Source organism: Orcinus orca, chromosome 10 (genome assembly GCF_937001465.1).
Source record: "Orcinus orca chromosome 10, mOrcOrc1.1, whole genome shotgun sequence".
NCBI lineage: Eukaryota > Metazoa > Chordata > Mammalia > Artiodactyla > Delphinidae > Orcinus > Orcinus orca.
The window spans coordinates 39,446,650-39,471,461 of record NC_064568.1 but is presented as its reverse complement, the minus strand read 5'-3'; the positions used below and the strand labels follow the sequence as shown (position 1 = coordinate 39,471,461).

Genomic DNA, 24,812 nt, shown 5'->3' with positions numbered 1-24,812 from the left:
ATCAACCAGCAAAGGGAAGATGTTCCTGGCACAGAGACAAAGTGGAACAGTGCTTGAAGTTGTCTAAAATCTGAAGGATGACCTGTGCAGCAGAGAGGAGAGTGGGTGGAGAGGCTGGACAGGTGGACAGAGGCCAAAATGAGCCCTGGGCCAAGTTCAGGACGCTGCCCCTCCACATCCATTCTCCTACTCCATCCAGATGACTATCTCCTACCAACTGCCCTTTTCGCAAACCTCCATCACCAGTACCTCATCCTCACTTGTATAGCTGATGGTTTGCTTCATTTTTCACCAAGAAAATATTTTAAAATTGGAAGAGAACTTCCATAAACTCTTACCACACCTTCCCACCTGCCAATGTCTGTCTCATCGCCACCTTCTCTTGTTCCTCAGGATGAATAATTCCTGCTCTAGGAAAGGCCAAGCTGTGCCCCAGGTCCCATATCCTCTCCCCTCCTCAGACACTGGTCCCATATCCTCTCCCCTCCTCAGGCACTAACTGATTTGACACTCCCTCCAGCAACTGCCCCACTTCTCTGCTCCTCTTTACTCCTTGACAAAGTGCCTGCACTAGCTGTCTCCAGTGCCTCTTCTCCCATTCTCATTCAGCCCCCCTCTGTTCTGGCCTTCACACCCACCAGGACACTTGAACTGCTCCTGTCCAGGTCATGTCCACGTGGCTAAACCCAATGATCAGTTCCATCCTCATCTTGCTTGCCTTGTCAGCAGCCTGTGCCTCGTGATAGCTCCCTCCTTCTTGAACCACCTTCTCCTCTTGGCTTCCAGTCCCCACTCCCTTCCACAACCTCTCCACACAGTGCCCCAGAGCTCTGTCCTCAGGCTCCTCTCTTATCCAGTCCTGTGGTTTGAAAAATCATCTACAAAAAAGTTCTAAACTTGATTGTAGGGATAGCTGCACAACACTGTAAATATACTAAAACCACTGAATGGTACACATTAAGTAGATGAATTGTGTGGTATGTAAATCATATCTCAATAAAGCTATTACTAAAAAACAAACAGACAGAATTCTCTGGCAGTCCAGTGGTTAAGACTTGGTGCTTTCACTGCCAGGGCCGGGTTCAATCCCTGGTAAGGGAACTAAGATCCTGCAAGCCACGTGGCGTGGCCAAAAATAAATAAATAAATAAAACCCAAACAAACTATAATCGGACCTCTCCAGCCCACACCTCTCCTCTGAATTCCAGGCTCATTTATCGAACTGCTCACTCCATGTCTCTGCTTGGAAGGCTGATGGGGATCTTATCTTCCTCTCCCAAACTTGCCTTTCCCACAGCCTTCTCCATCTTGGTTGATGGAAACCAATCAGGCCCAAACTCTCATATCATCCCTGACTCTGCTTTCTCTCGCTTCTCACATCCAGTCCATTAACAAATGCCACCTCCACCTCTGAAACTAAATCCAGAATCCCTCTTCCTCTTGCCTCTGTCACTGTTATCACCTGGTCCCAACGACTGACATCTTTTGTCTGGATTATCCTAAGAGCCTCTGACAAGTCTCCCTGCTTCTACTCTAGCCCCTACTGTCAACAGAGCAGGCAGTGGTGCTTTCAAAACGTGGTCAGACCATGTCTCTCTCTGCTCAAAGCCTGCAACCGTTCCCCATTTCTCTCAAGGTAAAAGCAAAAATCCTTTCCATGACCTACAGGGCATCCACCTCCTGGCTCTCATTCTTCTCTCCTCTCACCAGTCTCCTTTTCCTCACTCTGCTCCAGTCACATGGACCTTTTCCCCCGGTCTTTTTTTTTGACATAAAATTGACACACAACATTGTAAAAGTTTAAGGTGTACAATGTGATGACTTCACAAATGTATATACTGCTAAATGTTTACCATAACAAGGTTAGCTAACATATCTTTCACTTCATATAACTCCCAGCTTCTTTATGTTGCTGGAACATGCTAGGCTATTCCCACCTCAGGGGCTTCATACCACCTGTTTCGTATCTGTACTGCTTGCTCCCTTCTCTTTTTCAAGTCCTGCTCAAATGTCATAGCTGTCCACTCCCACCCCAGGACACCTTAACCACTTTGCTTTATTTTTCCCCAGGCACATATCACATGACCCGTGGTATGCATTTCACTTATTTACTTATAGTCTCACCCACCAGAACGGCAGCTCTGCCAGGGCAGGCACTGTTTTTTTCACTGCTGCATCCTCAGTGCCTAAAGTACACACATATAGCACACACTCAACAAAAATGTACTGGATGAATTAACAGAATTTGCAAAAATATCGCATCCCGGGCTATATTATAAAACCCCAACTCCTTCCGGTGGCCTCCAAAGCTCTAGAAACAGGTGGTCTAGCCCCCGCCCATTTCTGCTGCCTCCCTCGCATCTCCCACCAGCCACACTGTAAGGAATGCGCCAAGATTCAAGGCCTTTGCACAAGCCCTTCCCTCTACTTACAGTCCTTTCCCCGTGCACAGTCCCAGGCTTAGCGCTTGCGGTTAAAAACCGCTCGCGGCTTCTGGATCCTCCCCGGGCAAGACACCCCACCTCCCCAGTACCTGGTGGGTTTTGCGCCGGAGCCGCAAACCCAAACGTGCGCCAGTCACTCAGTTGATCTCTGACCCTTTAGTGCCCGCCTCCGGACCGCTTCCGGCAGCGGGAGCGTAACTTCCGAACCAGGAGCCAATCTGCGGGCCCGCATGGAGGTATAGGCTCAGGGGGTGGGACGGAGAGCCCCGCATCCGGTGGAGGGTCTGGGGAAGGGGCGGCAGGCGCCATGTCGGGTCGCGGAGGTAAGTGTGCGGGGACGGTGGGGTGGGGCGGGGCGGAGAGGGACTGGACCCGGCGGGGGCCAGGCTGAGCGTGCTCGTGTCGCACGCAGGTGGCAAGAAGAAGCCCCTGAAGCAGCCCAAGAAGCAAGCCAAGGAGATGGACGAGGTGAGGGCTGGCGCAGAGGCGTGGGCGGGCGCGGAGGGTCTGAGAAATCCGCCGGGAGTGAATCCGCTCTCCCTCTCCGTAGGAAGATAAGGCATTCAAGCAGAAACAGAAGGAGGAGCAAAAGAAACTCGAGGAGCTAAAAGCGAAGGCCGCGGGGAAAGGCCCCCTGGGTAAGTGAGGGCTGGGTAGAGCTCAAGCCGGACAAACGCCTGAGCATCAGTCTGGTTACGGGCCCGAGCATGTCCGTGTCCTGCCTCGTTGGTGAGTTGCGAGGTCCCTTTTGCTGGTGTCCGCTGTAGTGGACGGCCCTAGCCAGGCTTGGTTTCGCAGCAGCGGGAGAGGGGGCGGGAGTCAGACCCAGTATGGGCTTCTCTTGCTTAGGGAAGTGGCAGAAATGGAAATACAGAAATTTATATATCTCAGACACAAGTTAGTACAGTTGAGTTTTCAGATATCCTCTACAGTTTCTTGCTCCAAATTCGTATTTCACTGCTTCTTTGTTGCTTGTAACATTTCTTAATTTACTAATCGTATTGTTAAAACTCCAGCAAAATACTTTTGCATCCTGAGCCTTTTCACTGCTGGATGCGCCTAGTCTAATGGATAAAGTCCAAGTCTGTTGGCATACTATTGTGCTATATGTTTTTTAACTTAATTCTCTACCATTCTGCCTCTTTTTTGTCTTTGTGTAAGAGGAATTGATTACATATCAAAAGATTTTTTTAAAACCCGTCAGTCATTGTACTTTGTGCTTCTTAAATCCTGTTTACATTCATCAAAATAGGATTATTGGGCTTCCCTGGTGGCGCAGTGGTTGGGAGTCCGCCTGCCGATGCAGGGGGCGCGGGTTCGTGCCCCGGTCCGGGAGGATCCCACGTGCCGCGGAGCGGCTGGGCCCGTGAGCCGTGGCCGCTGGGCCTGCGCGTCCGGAGCCTGTGCTCTGCAACGGGAGAGGCCACAACAGCGAGAGGCCCGCATACCGCAAAAAAAAAAAAAAAAAAATAGGATTATTTTCTCAACAGTTACCTATACCCTATTGGATCACTGAGCCACCCTAGGGACAACGAAGGCTGGGATGGTGGGAGTGTCATTCAGCGTTTCCCAAGACCTCTATTCTAGTGGGTTTGAGTCATTTTTGTGTACCCACACAGCGCTGAGATTGTAGATATTGAGATTCCTTTTTGGAATGATGTGAGGTATCTTGCACCTTCCCTTAATCTGTGATTATGTATGGGGAGAAGCCCAACCCTTAGTGAAATCCTGTACTACTTGTTTCTATTGAGCATCATCTACTTTTTTTTTAAGGTTTATTTTGTCACAGCCCTTTAGGACTTCCATTTCTATATTAGGCATACTTAATTCTATAATTGTTTGTTAAATTACCTACCCTGTGCCAAATACAGTCATTTGTAAATTGGGTAAAATAAAGGTAGTGAGTAAATCAGATCCCAGGATCGTAATACAGAAGGTGATGTGTGATATGACACTTAAGAGTATGGACTTGGAAGTCAGGCTACTCAGCTTGGAATCCTGGTTTTGTCACATACCAGTTTATAACTTTGAACAACACCTAAAATGGGTTGATAGGGGATGAGGATTAAGTGAGCCAGTCTGAAATACACAACACACTTGAGATCCAGACCAGTGCACAGCCATTACTCGTGCCCTGCCTTATTCTCATTCTACTTTTGCCCAGAATAGATAATACTGGGAAAGCCCTGTGCATGCTTGTGTCCAAAAAAATGCCCAGTACAAAGAGCTGGACCTTATTAGGATCCTTATCAGGCCCCTGGGGCTTCAGCCATAGAACTGTCTTTTTCCCTGGATGAGACTTTTTTTTTTCCTTTTGCAGCAACAGGCGGAATTAAGAAATCTGGCAAAAAGTAAGCTGTTCCTTGTGCCTGAGGCAATGATGATCCTTAGTTCCATTCCTGTTTAAACATCTGGATTCCCTGCCATAACATCTGTTGCCACCTATAGCTAGAATGAAGTGTTGTCTTGGAACCTATTGTACATTTAAGAATAAACTATTGTAAAAAAAAAAAAAAAAAATCATACAGTGGTTCATCTTGTCTTTAGTTCTTCTCAGCCATTTCTACCTTAGCTGTGAGATCCGCATAAACCCAGCCCAGAATCCTGCCAAAGTGTGTTCTTAAGTCCTTGTTCTATCCTGAATTCTGTACCACCTGGAATTAAACCAACTCATTTGAAATGGCTGTTGTTTTCTGTGTGGTTATATACCCAACAGAATATATTACATGAGATTAGTGGAAGAATTTGTACTTTGGGAAGAAAATCTATTCTTTCTGTTATGACATCCATATTACTATTTGTTTTAATGGGGTTGTTCATCTGTTCATGTAAGGAGTCTTGCTTGTGCAAGCCGGGCATGCACCAGTGAACAATTCATCTTGCTAAGGAACTTCTCTATTGTTGGAGGGGAGCAGGACAAATACATATGATATGTGTTATGAAGGGCAAAAAGACTGGAGCAAGGAGAGATTCCTAAAAGTCTGTAAGAACTAAGCTTACTCTGAAGCCCCCAGGTCTGCATTTCCACTAGGGCTTCAGAAAGGTCCTTGCTAGGTTCCCATTTCTTATACTCTACGTTCAACCCATCAGCAAAATCAAATCTGAACCCTTCATATTTACTCTTATACCACCAGACCTTCATTCTGACCCTAAAATCCCTCACCTAAATTATTGTAGTCACATCCAAATTTGTCTTCCTGCCGCTACCCTTGCTTCCGTACAGTCTAATCCTTATTCAGGACCCAGAGTGATCTCTAAACCATAAAGTTACATTTTGTCTCTCCCTGGCTGAGAATTCTTCAGTGGCTTCTTAGTGCAAAAAAAACACAAGTCCCTACAATGACCAGTGAGGCACTAAGGATCTGGATGCCACTTCCTACCCTCTGGTGTCTAGCATTCATCCTCCTGATCAATCGTAAGCCACAGTGGCCTACATTCCAGTCAAGCTCCTGCCTCACTGTTATCACCAACTGGAAACTCCCTTTAGAGAACGAAATGTCACATTAGTGAGCTCTTTCCTGACTGTAGTGGCAGTCCCAGTGTCTCTTAACCCTGTTGCCTTTTTCTCTCCTGACATTTGTTATCTACCACTTTTGACTCCAGGAAGAGTAAATTCCTGATACAACTATGGGAATAATGCGAATAACACTTAGCTTTCTCTGAGAATGTGTTTTCAAAAAGGGCTCTAGAACTAGTCTGAGATTTTGCTGAGTCAAAACTGGAAAAGATTTTGATAGATTGAAGCCTGTATTATCATTCTAATGTACTTGATATTAGTAGAAAAAGAAAAACAGCCCACTTTGCTTCTCTCCCGGAAAGTTGCACAGCCAGCAGCATCTTTGGACTTAAGGGATTCCCTGTTGGACCTTGCCAGCTCGCACCCATCCCTGTGCTACTGAGAATAACCCTTCAGAGAGCCAGTGCCAGCACACCACCCCTGAGATTAAGCTACTGCTGTTTTATTTGGTAGAACCTAATCAGCATTAACACATGGAAGTATAATCCTGTCCCTTTACGGGACCAGAGTCTTGGAGCAATTAAGACAAGCATTCAACATTTGGGCAGCTGTCTGAGGGAACCTACCAATTACCTCAAAAAACTAAAGCCAGGTATTCAAGACCCTCTAGGCCCTGACAACCACTTCCCTTTCATTTACTGCCTTCACAAACATTCACAGGACACTCACAGGCCAAGTTTGGCACTGAGCATTCAAGGATGAAAAGTCTTGCCCCAGTTACTCTCCAACACCCTGTTCCTGCTAACTGTTGTGCACATGACTGCTGCCCGGTAAAATCCTGTCAGCTACTCAAGCCCAGCTTGAATCCTTGCTCCTCTCTAAAGCCTTACCTTCTCTCTCTGCCATCGATAATTCCTACCTGGCACTTGTGTGGCGTCCATTTCAGTGTTGTGTTCTTGTCTGAGTAGTCTTGGTGCCATCCTCCTTGGTAACTCTGTTCTTTTTTTTAAATTATTTATTTTTGGTTGCATTGGGTCTGTTGCTGCGTGCGGGCTTTACTCATCGTTGCGGTGCACGGGCTTGTCACTGCGGTGGCTTCTCTTGTTGTGGAGCACAGGCTCTAGGTGCATGAGCTTCAGTAGTTGTGGCATGCGGGCTCATTAGTTGTGGCTTGTGGGCTCTGCAGAGTGCAGGCTGGGCTCTATAGAGCTCAAGCTCAGTAGTTGCGGCACACGGGCTTAGTTGCTACACAGCATGTGGGATCTTCCTGGACCAGGGCTCGAACCGTGTCCCCTGTATTGGCAGGCGGGTTCTTAACCACTACGCCACCAGGGAAGCCCTCCTTGGTAACTCTTGATAGCTTCCACTCAACCTGTAGGACAGCCCAGGTGCTACTTCCAGGGGGCCTTCCTTAACTTCCTGAGTTTCATTCATTTCTAAACTATGACCGTCGCTTGGGCCAAAAACACTCAAGAGCTCTCAGAGAAATGAACGAATATTAACAGCCTGAGCAGTTAGTTCCCACCCCCTCCAACACAGGCACACCATTCTCAGGATCACCCCTTCTCAGGCCTTTCTTTCTCCAGACCTACCTCAAAGGTACACATTCAAAGCATTTACTGTTCTCAAAGATGTGTGCTCACAACAGCTCTAGTCATAACTTCCGCCCAGTCCCACTCTCCCAGAGTCCTCCCCAAGAGAGCCTTGGGGTATATGAGAAGTGGGTCTAGCTGGAGAACAGCGAGCTCACAAAGACCAAACCCCTGAATGCTCCCTGACTCGATTCACATGTGCACTTGTGAAAATCAGGGCGAGCTCCTCCAAGCCCAGCTGTGTACCCTAAGTGATGCCAGAGAGCGGGCGCAGAGCCACCTGCGCGGTGGGGCTGGTGAGTTAGCCCAGGTAACTCGGTTCTCTCCTCTTAGACCACCCGCCTACTGGGGTCCCAGCCGTCGGTACGAAAGCGCCAGGCGGGGTGATGCCCAGAAGGGCTGGGAGCGACGGAGCTCCGCAGGCACCCAGTTGAGCACCGCGGCGCGGTCTGATTACGTCATTCATCCCCGCCCACGGACTGGAAGGTGATTGGCCTGTTGGCTAGGGGGCGCGGCCCCAGCGGCTGAGGCGAGCGGCAGCGCGCGATCGGTTGGTCCAGCCCTCCGGCCTCGAGGTTACAGGCCGGACTCGGTGCCTTCGGATACCGGCTGGCGGCAGGCATGGCTGGAATCCCCGCGCCAGGCAGCAGGAGGCGGAGCGGGCCCCCGGCACCCAGTTCTGGCCCGCCGTCCAGCACCCAGCACCCTCCGAGCAAGCGGGCCCGGGGCTTCCTCGCGGCCGCCCCCCCAGACCCAGAAGACCCATTCGGCGCGCACGGGGATTTCACCGCCGACGACCTGGAGGAGCTCGACACCCTCGCGTCACAGGCCCTGAGCCAGTGCCCGAACGCGGCTCCGGACGTGTCCAGTGAGTGCGCCTTTTCCCCGAGGGTGGTGCAGACCTCGCTAGACCCACTAGATGGCTGTGGCTTAAGAACCCCACGACCGCTGTTCCGGTGTCTTGAAACTCACACTGCCACTTCACCTTTTAAAAATATAGGAACAGTTTGATTTTAGCAGCGGCGTGTCCCAAAAGGTCCTCTGATCTGGGGGAGAAATGTATCAGGAGTGTCAAACAGCCGATTTGGAATACCGAAAGCTAGGTTAACATTTTACTTTAGTTTCTGTACTTTGGACTAGTAAGGTTCTTAGTTCTTAACAGAGATCCTTGCAACACGACTACCACCACCAGCAGAATCATCACTACCTACACATGGGGACCCATCATTATGACAGGTTTGGGAGGCTTTAGATCTAATGAAGACCACCTTTTCCCTTGGGCCGCATGAACATAAGAGGGGCCTGGCAAAGGCAAGAGATAAAAGAGATTCATTCTTTTATACAACCAATAAATCGTACTTAGGTGCCCAAACATTAGGAGCTGCAGACACTTAGCAATAAACAAAAGACAAAAGCCCCCTCCTTCATGGAGCTTACCCTCATTCTAGTGAAGTCTTGTGGGGCTCCCAGGAAGAGAAATCTCTACATGGATGTCTTACATGCATCTTATATTCCACACAATCATTTCCTGGAAACCCAGTCATTCACCAGTATCTCCAGCATGGTGCCTGGCGAAGCATTCAGAAAACACTCAGAACATTTGATGACCAAATGTTCTGCATGGCAATGACTAGCACCACTCTCAATCATGTAGCACAAGGCAGGCAACAGCTCCCTTTCCTTGACCATGGATCTGATTCCTTTCCAAATCCTGTAACTTTACCTTCTTCATCCATCTCTGGAATCCATCCTCTCTGCATCATCTCTGCCATCTCCCTGATCTGTGTTACCATCACCCCTCTCCAGACAATAGTCTGCTAAATTGTTCCCACATTTCCAGTTATGACTCAAGTCAGAGTTTATACCACAGCCAGAGTGATCTTTTCAAAACTAGAATCTCTGTGTCACACACAGATACACGTGAACATCCCTACTGAAAGCCTTTAATGACTTCACACTACTTCTAGTATAAAGATCAAAATCCTTAACATGGCCAGCAAGGCCCAGCATGGCCTGTCCCTTTCCCTCTCCTTCTTTGGGTTCTAGCCACACTAACCTTCCTTCATTCCTTGAATTCTCCCTGCTTCCTTACAATACAGAAACTGCACATTGCTGTTTCTTACACACTGAGTGTTCTTTCCATCTATTCCCCATCGCCACTCACCTGGTTAGTTCCTGCCTGTTCTTCAGCTCTCCATTCAGTCATCACTTACCTGGGGAAGCCTTCTATTCATCCCGTTGGATCAAAGCCCCTATTATAGGCTTTCCTATATTTGCTCTTCTCTGCAGCTCTTATAACAGTTGAAATTTTACATTTATTCTTGTGTTTTTGAGTGTCATGTAAGCTCCATGAGTGTAAGGACTGTATCCATTTTGCTCACCATTGTACCTTTCTTTAGAGGCTAAAGCCTGGCATATTTTAGGTGCTCAGTAAATATCGTTGAATAATAGATCACTGAGTTCTGACCAGTGAGATTCCCACAGCACCTTTCAGCCTTTAGATGAGACTCTTAAAACTGGGTGCAGAATGGGGAGAGGGTGGCAGCTTCTGTTATTTCCTGAGGATTGATTCATGTTCTTATGTTGTAAAATACCTGTAGTGCTTACTAGATCTTTCTCTAATTTGCTTTCAAAAGTGATTGTCTGGCTAAAGTGGGAAAATGTTGGGTCCTAAAAAGTATACGGGAACTGCTTTTTACAGATGTTCATAAGGTCCCCAGATTAGATGGGATGTCAAAAAATCCGTCAAGGAAAAACAGAGAAAGTGTTCCAGTTAAAGATAATTTTGAATTAGAGTTACTTCAGGCACAGTACAAAGAGCTTAAAGAAAAGGTAAGTGATTTAACTTGTGGCTTTTGTAGTTAATTCATTCACTTATGCATGTGTTATAAAGCATTATACAATAAAATATATAGAAGTTTTAAAACAAGAGTCCAGATTCATCCCCATGAATTGGGGGAAAGAAAGCCAGAAAATTTTGGTTGAAACTACATCCTGAGATTCCTAACAACTAGGGCAAGAAAGGAAACACTGTAAACCATATACAAAAAGAGATACAAACTTTCTGTTGTAGCACTGAGATAAATTTATAGCCTATGTCTTATATAAGAAACAACATCATAATGGTTGCTATTTTCATTAGCAGTTTTGCAAAAAAGCAAACATTCTTCATATGATTATCTATAGGTCCCTAGAAAAACCAAGAACATAATGTAGAATTTTAGTTCTGTGAAGTGTGTGACCCAGATTGTTTAATACCTCTTAGAGCCTATAGAATCTGCATGCAGAAGTGACAAGTGTGTCCTTAAGCTATCTTGCTGAATATCCACTGTCCCAGGAATGGGCCTAGCAGATCACGGTGATGTCTGATTGGTACAGATATATTTTGAGCACTCTGGTCTGTTGGACATGTTTTAAATGTGTTTCTTCATCTCCCCAGCTACATGTTGAAACATGTACATATATAATTTTCCCTTACAAACTTTTCACAACATCAATTTGGGATTTACAGATGAAGGCAATGGAAGAAGAAGTGCTCATTAAAAGTGGAGAAATTAAAATTTTACGGGACTCACTGCATCAGACAGAATCCATTCTAGAGGAACAGAGAAGATCACATTTCCTTCTTGAGCAAGAGAAAACTCAAGCACTCAGTGACAAAGAAAAAGAATTCTCCAAAAAGGTGACCCAGAGCATTTGTTTTGCTTGTATGGACATCAGCTTTGCCTGCTCAATGAGTTCCTTTAGAAGCAATGACTAAAGTTGCTTATAGATCTTCCAGGAAGATTTCAACAGTTGTTTGTCTTAAATACTTTCGCTACCAACTAATTGCATGCACTTTTCTCCAGGCTCTGAGGTTTGGAAAAGGACTTAGATGAAACTCTGCTTTGCTGTGGTAGTCTAAGTTACTAGCTCACACTTTGCAGAAACAGCTAAAATTAGTGGGTTTTTTGTTGTGTGTGTTTTTTTTTGTTTTTTGGCAGATCAGAAACCCAGTTAACCTAGCTTAGGCCAAAAGAAAATGTATTGGCTTCCATAACTAGGTCTGGGAAAACAGGTGTGCTGGGGCCTCAAAAGACTCAAGATTTGCCACGACTCATCTTTATTCTCTGTACTATTGATAGGCTCCATCCTTATGGTAGAGGATGTGTTCTCCAGGGGCTCCTGGGCTCATATTTCATAGCTCCAGAGCAGACTGAAGACCTAGGGTTCTTTATCTCCAAGTTTTAAAATTCTGGGGAAGGGCTTCCCTGGTGGCGCAGTGGTTGAGAGTCCGCCTGCCGATGCAGGGGACGTGGGTTCGTGCCCCGGTCTGGGAGGATCCCACATGCCGCGGAGCGGCTGGGCCCGTGAGCCATGGCCGCTGAGCCTGCGCGTCTGGAGCCTGTGCTCCACAACGGGAGAGGTCACAGCAGCGAGAGGCCCGCATAACGCAAAAAAAAAAAAAAAAATTCTGGGGAAGGCTCTAATTGGTCTAACCTGAGTCAGGTGCCTGCCTCTGAACTAGTCACTGTAATCAAAGAGATAATAGCTCCCATTCAAATCACATATTCAAAGGTAGGAAAATGATGTTTCTTAAGGGAGGGAGATACTGTTCTGGGGAGAAAAACAGTGGGTGTCCAGTATATACCACTTTCCTTCACTTCCCAAGGCTTCAAACTTAAGAACGTAGGCCTTATTCTGCCGTTACTTCATTCAGCAAACTTGGCAGTCTTTAAAGAAGCACTGACCTGTGCCCAAGACTAACAGCAGTAGTTGCCTTTCCATATACATGATGAAGAGCAATGGGTTTGCAATCAGACAAACCAGAGTTTGAATCTAGGCTTTATCATATTCAAGCGGTGACCTCAGGGTGATGACTTATGCTCTATGACTCATTTCCCTTATCTGTTCCAGAAAATAACCAGAAGGGCTGTCGTGAGACTTAAATGGTCCCGCCCTTGTGTCTGGTGCTGTGCCTGGGAATGGCAGCAGTTACCATTGGCCAGAACAGCAGGTCTCCCCACACTGTACAAGGTTTTGGTAAAACTCTTCTAAATACTCAGCCCAGACCTTCAGGAAGACTTGGATTGTGCACCACTATATTCACTAAAAGGTCTACATGTTACCGTGAGATATGGTACCTTGTCAAGCTCTGTGCTGGGCATTTTACATTCACCATTCTTACTTAATACCCCCAACCAGGAAGACAAGTACTTATGTTACAGATAAGCTGGAGTTCAGAGAGGCTGAGTAAATGATATTTGAACCCTCACAAACTAACCAGCTATAGTTCAGGTCAAAATATCTTTCTAGAATACCATGTCATCTTTCAGGAAGAAGGTTAAAGCTTGATATTTTAGGACATTTATGTCACAGCAGAATTTTATACTATCTCTCATTGCTTGTTTTTCCTTTACTATCCTGAGATTTTGAAGCCCAGAGCTGTTTCTGTATATGTGATGAGGCCTCTATAAGTATGCTTCTTTTGCCTTCCAGCTCCAGTCATTGCAGTCTGAACTCCAGTTTAAAGATGCAGAGATGAATGAATTAAGGACAAAGCTTCAAAGCAGTGAACGAGCTAATAAACTAGCTGCTCCCTCCATTTCCCATGTCAGGTAATGATGGTGCTAGAGGGAAAATACAGTTTTGTATCGTTTAGTAAAAAGTCTGAATAACAATGTCAGGCTAGTCCTGAACAAAGGTCGTTTAGACTCTGCCACTGGGGCATAGATGCTCTTTCCTGAAGGCCTCAAATATGGTTTGGATGAGACTAGAATGGTTTGGGGCATCATAGCATAAAGGCCCCGCACTCTAGAAGTGCTTCCTCCCTGTAGACTTTATAAACACAACACAGCTCCTCGGGATGAAAAGAGGCTGGAAAGATGCTCTCCAAACTTTTGGAGTGGACCAGTCTTCATTTTTATGTAATTTGTTTCAAATAAATGATTTTGCCCCAACTGTATTTCAGTCCCAACTGCTTGGAATATTTTTTCTCATTTGCTGTCCAGCAGTCCCCACCTTTGCTGCAGATGTGATCAGTTTGTTAATGGTCCGTCCTGTCCCCTGCCTGCCAAAGAAGTCTGGCACACTCTCAGGATCACCCTTGAAATTTGAACAGTGTGGGTCAGGTCGTCTTTTCCTGGTATTAAACATTCTGCTGCCTTTGCTTATAATGGGCAGGGTGTGAAATTGAACTTTTCTTGCCTTGCGTAGCCCAGGTAAGACAGGAGAGCAGAGGGAGTCCATCCTCACCTCTTTACACCAACAGGAGTGCCTCAGCATTGTCTGATCCAATCAGAGGGTTAAGACTGCTTCTCTAACATAAAGACCCTGGCACTAAGGCACTGGCTCAGTTTCCAAGTTGCAAGACACAATACACCTTTTTCTAGACCCTCTTTCTCCTGAAAATCTTTTCATTCAGTCCCTGACTATTATAAAAGAGGTTGTTCCAAACTAGTGGTTACCAGGGGGGAGAGGAAATGGGAAAAAGGCAATATAGAGGGATAGGGGAGTAAGAGGTATAAACTATTAAAGTATAAAATAAACTACAAGGATATATTGTACAACAAAGGGAATATAGCCAATATTTTATAATAACTATAAATGGAGTATAACCTTTAAAAATTATGAATCAGGGCTTCCCTGGTGGCGCAGTGCTTGAGAGTCCACCTGCCGATGCAGGGGACACGGGTTCGTGCCCCAGTCTGGGAGGATCCCACATGCCGCGGAGTGGCTGGGTCCGTGAGCCATGGCCGCTGGGCCTGCGCATCCGGAGCCTGTGCTCTGCAACGGGAGAGGCCACAACAGTGAGAGGCCCGCGTACCGCAAAAAAAAAAAAATTATGAATCACTATAGCATTTGCTTATAACTTATATAACATTATATAGCAACTATATTTCAATTAAAAAAATGAGGTTGCAAACTGAAAAGATGTTTTGGTGGAACTGGAAATAGTAATGGAGTTATAGCCAATTCTTTTGGGTGATTGGAAGAAGGTGGAAGCAAATGAAAGATTTTTTTTTTCAACAATTTGAATCAAAATGCCTTGAATTTTGCATTGCTGTCCTGACAAAGAATAACAAACGTGTAATAGATAAAATTTTTGGTCAAATCACCTAGATAGGAAAAGTTTAAAGTTTGTTAGAAGTTTTATAACCAGGTATTTTACATGGTGTTAGCAGAATCATTACTTTGCTTTCATAGTTAACTTTTTCCAGTCCTAGGAAAAGCCCTTCTGTGGTTATAAAGCCAGAAGCATGTTCTCCACAACTTGGAAAACCATCTTTCCCTACAAAGGAGTCTTTTAGTGCTAACATGTCCCTTCCCCACCCCTGCCAGACCGATCCAGGATATAAGTCCCTGATGGGCAAAGAGGGTAAGTCAGTCTATCCATCATCTGTTGCTCTATATCAGACTACTCGGACTTGAGCCTTGAAACATTTGAGTATTTATTTTCTCCTTGTTTCTGTGGGTCAGCAGTTCTGATAGCACAGTGGGGATGGTTTGTCTCTGCGGGCACTGAAGCCTTGTAGGGGGCTGGAGGATCTATTTCAAGGTGGCTCACTCACATGTCTGGCAGTGGAATTCCTTTCCACATGTGGGCCTTTCTACAGGGCTACTTGGCTGATCTCATAACCTGGTAGATGGCTTCCTCTAGAGCTAGCAAACCCAGAGAGATAGGTGGAAGCTATCCTTTTTATGGCCTAGCCTCAAAAGTCACATAGCATCACTTCTGCCACATTCTGTTTGTTAGAAGTGAGTCATTGAGTCTGGGCCATGTTCAAGGGGAAGAAAACTAGGCTGCACCCTTTGAGGAGAAGTGTGTCAAAGAATTTGCAGGCATATTTTAAAACCTCCAGTCAGCATCCATTGCCACGCCAGAAACACAGCTAGTATGCAGGAACATGTGCTCCTTTCATCGCCCAGCTGAGTCCAGACTGAGGGAATGCTACTGCTTTCTAGAGAGACAATCTAGCATTAGTAGGTTTTCACTCTGAGACTGTGCTATGCCAGTTTATCTTACAATTCAGATACATTGCCTTTCTCCTACCATCAACCCTTTCAAGTCATTAGCATCACGCCACCCCTGAGAACTACAGCTACTAACATTTTTGATATTTAGCAACTTCAGGAGAGGTTATCGGGTGGTGTTATGAGCTGGCAGTGGAGCCCACCAGCCTGGCCGAGAGTCCCAGTCACACTGCTTACTGGCTTGTATGATTTGAGCAAGTCCCTTAACCTCTGTGCATCAGTTTTCCCATATGTAAAACAGAGCCAATGATAACACCTCCTGGTTGGGTTGCTGTGAGGAACAAGAGAGCTAGCATGTATAAAGCTCTTAGAACAGTGTCTGGCACATAATAAGAATCATATAAAATGCTTTTATGTTATTGCCTGATTTTGAAGTGGGGCAAACAATTTAATTTTCTTTTCCTTTCCTTTCCTTATGCAAGTTCCTGTTTTATATGAGGAAGGCAAAGATGTGAAGGTTCTTGAGTTGCTTTGGCTCTTGTTTTGATCCAAAGTTGAAGAAGTAGAACAATGTATGTTTTAAACTCATTACATTTAAGAGTTTCTGATATACTTGTGCTTTTGTGTTCCAGTTTTGATTAACATATTATCTGTTATTCAGAGAATAAGACCCACAGTCTGGGAGATGACCCGATAAAGCAAGAACAGTCCCAGAAAAGGCTTATTGACAGCTGGATGCAGAGATCAAACACTCAAGGTACCAGAATGCCTGCTCCTTCTGCAGGAGGCCTTCCTGGGTCCGATCATCCTCTGTGATGCTGCAGTGGAATTGCCTAGGGAACTGTCCTGGGCTCAATCAGTACCCCAGGCGGTGCTTTAGAGGGTCCAAGGGAGTAGTAGTCTGTGGCTTAAGCAGAAGACTATAAAATGGAAGGGGCCAAGAGCAAGTATGCCTCCGAGCCTTCAGTACCCACAGGCGTCTCAAGGGAACTTAGTGGCAGTTTAGAGGATAGTTGGCATCACAGAAAAGCACTCTCATGTCAGAACCTTCTACAGTCACCTTGTCTTCTGCAGGCTCCATTTTGATAAACCTTCTCCTGAAGCAGCCTTTGATCCCAGGGTCATCCCTAGGTCTGTGCCACCTCCTGAGCAGTTGTTCTGAGGCTCCTACCGGCACCCTGTTCCAGCTACCCGGGCTTGGCAGGTAAGCATAAGACTCCTAAAAAGCTTGTTTGGAAGAAGTTTCCAGGAAGCAAGTCCCTATCTGGTCCTGACCGGCCTAGGAGGTCTGCTCTGGGCAGGAAAACTAGAGAATTTAGCAGGCAGGTTGTTTGGGTCCCTTGACCTTATCTCCCTCTCACACTTGTGTGTTTTCTTTTGTGTCTGTTGCTAGTACCTTGACTGGGATTTCAAGCCTGAGGACCACAGGTTCTTGTGATGGGTCATTTCCCCTCTTGGCCCTGAGAGAAGCACAGAACCTGGCACTTACTGGACTGAATCTGGTGGCCAGGAATGAAGGCTCCTGTGACAGAGACCCAGCAGAGGGAGGCGGAAGGGCCTTCCCACTCTGCCAGCTTCCTGGAGCTGTGCACCTCCTCCCCCTGGTGCAGTTCTTTATCGGCTTACACTGCCAGGCTCTGCAGGATTTGGCAGCAGCCAAGAGAAGCGGAGCGCCTGCGGACTCACCGACACATCCCTCCTGTGTGAGCTCTGGGGTAGAGGCCAGCCCCGAGGACTCACTTTGCAACCTGGAAGGCTTCTCTGTGGCTTCACTAAGCGTTCTTCAGCACCTGGTGTGCCACAGCGGAGCAGTCATTTGCCTGTTACTGTCAGGAGCAGGCGCCGATTCTGCTGCTAGGGAAGGAGACCAGAGCCTGGTTGACGGACATGGTCGTGGGGATGTGACCTCAGCCCCAGGGAGGCTTGCTGGTGACCAAGGCCAGCATCCACTATTGAAGATGCTTCTTCAACTTTTGGCTTTCTCTTCTGCAGCAACAGGTCACCTTAAAGCCAGTGTCCTCAGCCAGTGCCTTAAGGTTTTGGTGAAATTAGCTGAAAATGCTTCCTTTGATTTCCTGCCCAGGTATAACGCAGCATGGGAGTCATGATTCCTTGTGGGTCTTACCCGGCCTCTTGAGGTCTGTCCTGTGGCCCCTGTACTTGTTCCCATCTTGACTCGTCCATACTGCTCAGCTCTAAGCCTTGGTTTAGGTTCTTAGCTAGAGTTCTGAAGTGATGGGAAGTGGGGCCAGGAGTTAGAAGAACCAAGGAAGTGGTTTATTTGGCTTAGTTCTGCCTCTGGATAGTAGGTAAGCAAAAGAAGCTAGTCACTATGGAAGAGTGTCCTGCCCCCGAAACAGACAAAGGTTGAATCAAGAGGCCTTTGAACCTGGGACATGGATCAGGTGAAGACCAGATTTCAGAGCCACATTGAAGTTTAGTTTGGTGGGGTTCCCTGAAGAAGCAGAGGGTGTGTGGAGGGTCTGCAGCTACAAGCTGACCTTGCTGGGCATCTGCCCATCATCATGGTGTCCACCACTGGCATGAGCCACAGGTTACTTGCTCTTCTTAAGGTTTGTTGCGGAACACTGTTGTCATAAATTCCTAGCTTGGGATTCCAGACCCTCAACACTGGGAGGGTAAACACCACCCAGCCAATCCCCTCGTCCTGTAATCCCATCTCCCCCTCAGCATTCCACCAAGAGGCCAGTTCCTCTGTTGGATGTCTCTTAAGCCTTTTTGTCTCTGAACTCAGAATACCTGTTTGCTAAAAACACTTCTGGATCCTGGTTTCCATATGAATATATTCTGGCTTGTCTGGTGCATCCTAAAGGTGGTGCTTAGAGCTAGACACAGTGTACTGCAGAGTAGTGTGAGCAGCAAGGTAGGCGTGTTACCATCACCCAGGTGCCTGGCAGGGGGCCCAGCTCCTGGTGGCTGATTGCTTCTTTTTTTATTATTGAGTCTTCTCTTTCCTTTTATTTTTTTTAATTCCGTAGTGCTTTACAGTTTCCAAAAGTTTCACACACGATTTCATATAATCCCATAACAATGCTTTTTTTAAATCCCCTACTGCTATATTGCCCTTCCTCCATTCCCTCTCCCCACTGGTAACCACTAGTTTGTTTTCTGTGTCTGTAAGCCTGTTTCTTTTTTGTTTTGTTCACTAGTTTGCTGTATTTTTTAGATTCCACATACGATACCATACAGTATTTGCCTTTCTGTCTGACTTACTTCACTTAGCATAATGCCCTCCAAGGCCATCCATGTTGCTGCAAATGGCAAAATTTTGTTCTTTTTTATGGCTGAGTAGTATTCCAGTGTGTGTGTGTGTGTGTGTGTGTGTGTGTGTACCACATCTTCTTTATCCATTCATCTGTTGATGGACACTTAGGTTGCTTCCATACCTTGACAATTGTAGATGACGCTGCTGTGAACATTGGGGTGCATGTTTCTTTTCAAAGTAGTGTTTCTGGTTTTTTTCAGATATATACCCAGGAGTGGAATTGCTGGGTCACATGGTACTTCTACTTTTAATTTTTTGAGGAACCCCTATACTGTTTTCCACAGTGGCTGCACCAATTTACATTCCGCCAACAGTGTAGGATGGTTCCCTTTTCTTCACATTTGTTGTGTTCTTTTTGATGATAGCCATTCTGACTGGTGTGAGGTGATATCTCATTGTGGTTTTGATTTGCATTTCCCTGATGATGAGTGATATTGAGCATCTTTTCATGTGCCTGTTGGCCATCTGGATGTCCTCTTTGGAAAAATGTCTTTTCAGTTCTGCCCGTTTTTTGATTGGGTTGTTTGTTTGATGTTGAGTTGTATGAGCTGTTTGTATATGTTGGATATTAACCCCTTATCGGTCATATCACTTACAGTTATCTTCTCCCATTCAACAGGTTGTGTTTTCATTTTGTGATGGTTTCCTTTGTTGTGCAAAAGGTTTTAAATTTAATTAGGTCCCATTTGTTTATTTTTGCTTTTGTTTCCTTTGCTTTAGGAGATGGATCCAAAAAAAAAAAAAATTTGCTGCTATTTATGTCAAAGAGTGTTCTGCCTATGTTTTCCTCTAGGAGTTTGATAGTAGCTGGTCTTCCCTTTAGGTCTTGAATCCATTTTGAGTTTATTTCTGTATATGGTGTTAGAGAATGTTCTAATTTCATTGTCTTACAAGTAGCTGTCCAGTTTTCCCAGCACCACTTATTGAATAGACTGTCTTTTCTCCACTGTATAGTCTTGCCTCCTTTGTTACAGATTAAATGACCTTAGGTATGTAGGTTTATTTCTGGGCTCTCTATTCAGTTCCGTTGATCTATGTGTCTGTTTTTGCACCAGTACCATACTGTTTTGACTACTATAGCGCTGTAGTATAGTCTGAAGTCAGGGAGTATGATTCCTCCAGCTCTGTTCTTCTTTTTCAAGATTATTTTGGCTGTTTCAGGGTCTTTCATGTTTCCATATAAATTTAAAATTTTATTCTAGGTTCTGTGAAAAATGCCATTGGTAACTTGATAACAATTGCACTGAATCTGTAGATTGCCTTGGGTAGTATAGGCATTTTGACAGTATTGATTCTTCCAATCCAAGAACAGGGTATATCTTTCCATTTATGTCGTCTTCAATTCCTTTCATCAGTGTCTTATAGTTTTTGGAGTACAGGCCTTTTGCCTCCTTAGGTAGGTTTATTCTTAGGTGTTTTATTCTTTTTGATGCGATGGTAAATGGGATTGTTTCCTTAATTTCTCTCTCTGATAGCTCATTGCTAGTGTATAGAAATGCAACAGATTTCTGTATATTAATTTTGTATCCTGCAACTTTACCAAATTCATTGATGAGCTCTAGTAGTTTTCTGGTGGCACCTGTAGGATTTACGTATAGTATAATGTCATCTGCAGACAGTGACAGTTTTATTTCTTCCTTGCCAATTTGGATTCCTTTTTATTTCTTTTTCTTCTGATTGCTGTGGTTAGGACTTCCAAAACTATGTTGAATAAAAGTGGTGAGAGTGCTCATCCTTGTCTTCTTCCTGATCTTAGAGGAAATGCTTTCAGCTTTTCACCAGTGAGTATGATTTTTTTTAATTTTATTTATTTATTTATTTATTTGGGCTGCATTGGGTCTTAGTTGTGGTATGTGAGATCTTCGTTGAGGCATGCGAGATCTTTAGTTGCAACGCATGGTCTCTTCATTGTGGCACACGGGCTTCTCTCTAGTTGTGGCATGTGGGTTTTCTCTTCTCTAGTTGTGCGTGCAGGGTCCAGAGTGTGTGGACTCTGTAGTTGTGGCGCGCAGGCTCCAGAGTGTGTGGGCTCTGTAGTTTGCAGCATGTGAACTCTCTGAGGCACACAAGCTTAGTTGCCCCGAGGCGCATGGGATCTTAGTTCCCCAACCAGGGATCGAACCTGCGTCCCCTGCTTTGGAAGGTGGATTCTTTACCACTGGACCACCAGGAAAGTCCCTACCAATATGATGTTAGCTGTGGGTTTTTCATATATGGCCTTCATTATGTTGAGGTATGTTCCCCTCTATGCCTACTTTCTGGAGTTTTTCTCTTAACTGGATGTTGAACTTTGTCAAAAGCTTTTTCTGCATCTATTGAGATGATCACATGGTATTTATTCTTCAGTTTGTTAATGTGGTGTATCACATTGATTGATATGTGGATATTGAAAAATCTTTGCATCCGTTTCTTACTTTTTAAATGAATGAATTCCAGGAACCACATTTTTAGCAGTTCTCTTGGTAGATATATCATCATTCTATTCCTGTAGAGCTTGTCCACAATAACATCAAAAAACAGCCATTTAATGGGTGCTTACTGCAGGCCAGACACAGATGCCTTCTGTTCACTAGCTTGGATGGCACCCTCAGAGCCCTGTTGTCTTCACGCCCAGTACAGAGCCTGGCTCACTGTGAGCACTCAGTGTTTGTTGAATGAATAAACCCCATGTTGAGGTAGGGAAACTTGTCTGAAACCCCAGAGGGAGTATGCTAGATCAGCCAGTTAGGCTCCTGAATCATTGTTCTTGATCGCTGTCTGATGCCACCTCCCACACAGTGCTTCTCTGAATTCCTTCATGCTTGCAGGCTGAACCCCATTACCACACAGCTTCTTGTTCACCTTGTAGTAAAAGCCAGGGACAGGTGCTCCCAAGGCTCCATAGCAGTATACGATACAACATGAGCAGCCAGGCAGGCTGTGATCTCCTATGAAAGGCACCACTGCCCACCCAGGCTTGAGGGCACATCATCCCCTCAGACACTTGTCTTCCCACTGCATCTGTTTTAGGGGTAGGTCCAGCGTAGCTCCCCAGGTACTGGCATGGCAGGCGCTTTTGAACAAAAAGTTCTCATCCCCAGCTCAGCCAGGGCAGCATGACGTATTTATTGTGCATTTAGGGGCTGTGCCAAAAAAAAAATTTTTTCATTTAAAAAGGCGGCTCTGATGCTGTCAAAAATAATTTGGAAACCACTGTGTTGTATATAAAGATGGATTTTTTTTAGTTTCAGGGGCCACTTCTGGCCTAATAATGAAATTAGGTAGTAACCAGTTAAATTCCAGTTTCCCACAAAGTTCCACACTCCCTGGTGACTAGAAACATTCAGCTTGTCTCTCATACAGGATTTGCTCTAAAATGAGTTCGCCCCAAAAAGACCTTGCTTCCTAATGGTGTACAAGGAATATTCTTAACCCTCGGTGCCGTGCGCATGAAAAGGGACATACCCGCAGAACTGCCTCTCCCCCCACCCACGAGGCTGTGTGGGTTGAGCAAAAAGCAGTGCTTGTCTTTGGACTCGGTTCCTTGGTAATGAATGCGCCATCTCTTTGCCCCCAAGACCAGGGGGAGAGTGCCCAAGCCCCTCACCATGCACACCCTGAGTGTGTACCTTCTCATACGTGGCGGCAGAGGAGCTGGTGTTTCCCGACAAGTGGGGAAAATGAAGTCTTCCTTGCCCAGCGAGTGGTCTCATAAGATCCAACCATAGCCAAGTCCACATTGTTGCTGCTGATGCCTGGCCAGTCCTCTGGTGGTGGGCACAGGACGTTTCTCTCACACTCAAGTTGAACCTGCCTCCCTGTTTGGGAGCAGAGGCAGGAAGGAGCCCAAGAGTAGTGCAGAGGCCGGCACCCGAGGTCCAGGGGGCACCTCGTATTTGCTGGGTGGCACTGTGCCAGGTAAGGGCCTGTCATCTCTAAGGGATGACAGGCCCTGTCCCTCACAGCAGTCCCACAGTGAAGGGTAGTACCCACTCGTTCACCTGAAACAAGTATCAGCAAGTAGGGTGGCATTTGAACTCAGGTCTGTCTGAATCGAGTCTCCTTTTTACTGGCCTCTTCAATTTCCTGTTGCCTATCGTGAAAGGTGAGGGATTGGGTTGGAGGTGTCACATCTCTCTGGGGCCCTGTGTTTCAGGTTCCAGTGCGTGTTCCGGGTGCTGCCACAGTGCCTGCGCCCAGAGACACCCCTGCCTAGTGTGCTGCTGACTATTGAGCTCCTGTCCCTCCTGGTGGACCATGAGAAGCTTGCACCTCAGCTCTGCTCCCACCCGGGTAAAGCAGGCCAGGGGCGTGCGTCTGGACTCCTGCAGCTTGGAGGGAAGGGTGGTGGCAGGGGCAGGTCCAGGGCCTCCTGAGGGCTTCTGCAGCTTGTACCTCAGGCACTGGGTGAGAAGGCGGATGCTGAGTGAGAGGTGGTGTGTCCTTTCCAGAAGGCTGCCTCCTGCTGCTGCTGTACATGTACATCACATCGAGGCCTGACAAAGCCGCCTCGGAGACACAGTGGCTTCAGCTGGAACAAGAGGTAAAGACACCAGAGCCCCTTTTGTGCTGCTCACCAACCCACCCCACCCCACCCCACTCCATCCCATGTAAGAGCCACTCTTCTCCTTCCTCTGGGAATTAAAGGAAGCTTTAATTCATTTTGGTAACACGCTGAGCCACTAGCAAGGTAAACTCATTTGGGGGGCTCCATACTACACAGATACAGTACAGTCGGAGCCCAGGGTATCCTGGGACTTGGCAAAGTTGCCTGGTGGCTGGAGGTGGGCACGGAGGCAGGTGGGTCAGTGGTGAGACACAGGTGTTGGTCCTGAGTGTCTCCTGGGAAGGTCCCAAAACACTACCACCTCTTGGATCCCATTAGTGCAGACAAGCAGTTGCTGAGGCAACTGGAGCTCTTGTAGAAGGCTGAGAAAGCCCTCCCTGTGACCAGGGCCTCACTGTGCCATGGATGGGACAGTCTGTTCTTGTTCTAGGCTGTGTGGCTCCTGGCTAAGCTTGCTGTGCAGAGCCCCTCCTCCCCAGTCACTGGTTCCAGCTGCCAGTGCAACGTGGAGGTGAGTGCCGGGGGCAGGCAGGGGCTGACAGTGGGCAGCTCTGCTGGTGAATGACAGGGCCCCGTGAAAGCATCCCATGCTCCTTCACCAGGGCTAGACCCTGGTGCCACTGTTCAGAACCTTCCTCACCCGGGTGGCTAGGAAAGATGCTGCCCAGCTAAGCAGGTTGTCAGGGTGCAGGGACCACCTGACCTGACCTCAGCCTGTGCCCTCCCTCAGGTAGTCAGAGCACTCACGGTGATGCTGCACAGACAGTGGCTGACTGTGCGGAGGGCAGGGGGGCCCCCGAGGACTGACCAGCAGAAGCGGACAGTGCGGTGTCTGCGAGATACAGTGTTGCTGCTGCACAGTCTGTCCCAAAAGGACAAGCTTTTCACTGTGCACTGCGTGGAGGTCCTGCATCAGTACGACCAGGTGATGCCAGGGGTCAGCATGCTGATTCGAGGGCTTCCTGACGTGACAGGCTGTGAAGGTGAGCCTGCAGGAGGGCCCCTCCCTGCCCCAGCCCACATGTGGAGTTTGCCCTGAAGTTCATGGACAAATCAGACTACCTGGCCTTAGGTCAGCAGTGCTCCATCCACACAGCCTTTGCCGGCACGGGGGCCATTTTTTTTTCTTCCCTGTCCGGTTCTTCTCTCAGCATATCAGCCTGCCTTTTGATCATACCTACTGAGTCGGCCTGGCAGAGCCACGGTTTTTCCAGAAACATCCCTGTCTGAATTGCCTTTGTATTATTTTGCTTGCAGTAGCTGAGGGAGCAAGGCCTGGGTGTGGAAGGGACTGCTTAGTTCCTGTGGGCCTGGTGGGGAGGAGAGGTGGGACCTCCCCCAGTCCCAGCACCTTCAGGCAGGACTTCACCACAGAACCCTCTTGTTTTTGGCTCAGAGGCAGCCCTGGATGATCTCTGTGCCGCAGAGGCTGATGTGGACGACCCCGAGATGGACTGTGGCTGAGGCCTGTGAGCATCGAGCCACATGGTGGCACCAACACCACCACTTTCCTTACCTCATCCCCTGATTAAAA

General features: G+C 46.8%; 3 protein-coding genes and 1 long non-coding RNA gene across 15 annotated transcripts in view; 2 read left to right on the top strand and 2 right to left on the bottom strand.

The window, feature by feature from the left end:
• The window catches only part of CCDC51 (coiled-coil domain containing 51), a 15,636-nt gene extending 5,435 nt beyond the window's left edge, over positions 1–10,201 (bottom strand). For 2 of the 9 annotated variants that reach the window (XM_033413009.2, XM_033413014.2), the window contains exons 1-2: positions 2,534–2,669; positions 2,129–2,186 (exon numbers count right to left, since the gene is read on the bottom strand). Coding sequence is in view for 1 of the 9 variants with exons in the window: in XM_049716198.1 (XP_049572155.1) it covers positions 6,821–6,932 (112 nt within the window). In the remaining 8 variants the exon portion in view is untranslated. Of the gene's footprint in view, positions 1–2,128; positions 2,270–2,432; positions 2,670–6,820; positions 6,953–8,930 lie in introns of those variants that run through there. The other 7 variants (XM_033413008.2, XM_049716199.1, XM_049716198.1 and 4 more) reach the window with 7 other exon arrangements.
• Positions 2,680–4,964, top strand: TMA7 (translation machinery associated 7 homolog). The gene is made up of 4 exons (XM_033413026.2): positions 2,680–2,767; positions 2,857–2,912; positions 2,995–3,082; positions 4,765–4,964. Exons 1-4 carry the CDS (start codon positions 2,752–2,754, stop codon positions 4,797–4,799), a joined length of 195 nt encoding a protein of 64 aa, XP_033268917.1. The 5' UTR covers positions 2,680–2,751; the 3' UTR covers positions 4,800–4,964.
• ATRIP (ATR interacting protein) lies at positions 7,936–24,812 on the top strand. 4 transcript variants are annotated; one of them, XM_004283896.4, is made up of 13 exons: positions 7,936–8,361; positions 10,195–10,325; positions 11,005–11,175; positions 12,972–13,090; positions 14,693–14,850; positions 16,108–16,203; positions 16,521–16,650; positions 16,840–17,529; positions 22,868–23,004; positions 23,163–23,254; positions 23,709–23,789; positions 24,009–24,261; positions 24,675–24,812. In XM_004283896.4, exons 1-13 carry the CDS (start codon positions 8,115–8,117, stop codon positions 24,740–24,742), a joined length of 2,373 nt encoding a protein of 790 aa, XP_004283944.1. In that variant the 5' UTR covers positions 7,936–8,114; the 3' UTR covers positions 24,743–24,812. The 4 variants fall into 4 exon arrangements, 3 of the variants coding, with proteins under 3 accessions (XP_004283944.1, XP_033268895.1, XP_033268896.1); XR_007479765.1 differs by lacking the exon at positions 24,675–24,812 and having other exon boundaries at positions 23,693–23,789; positions 24,009–24,073; XM_033413005.2 differs by lacking the exon at positions 10,195–10,325 and having other exon boundaries at positions 8,221–8,361.
• LOC125965638 (uncharacterized) lies at positions 14,010–22,874 on the bottom strand. Its single transcript, XR_007479772.1, has 2 exons — positions 22,341–22,874; positions 14,010–14,258 (listed from the first exon to the last, which is right to left on the bottom strand). It is a non-coding gene; the product is annotated as an uncharacterized LOC125965638 (long non-coding RNA).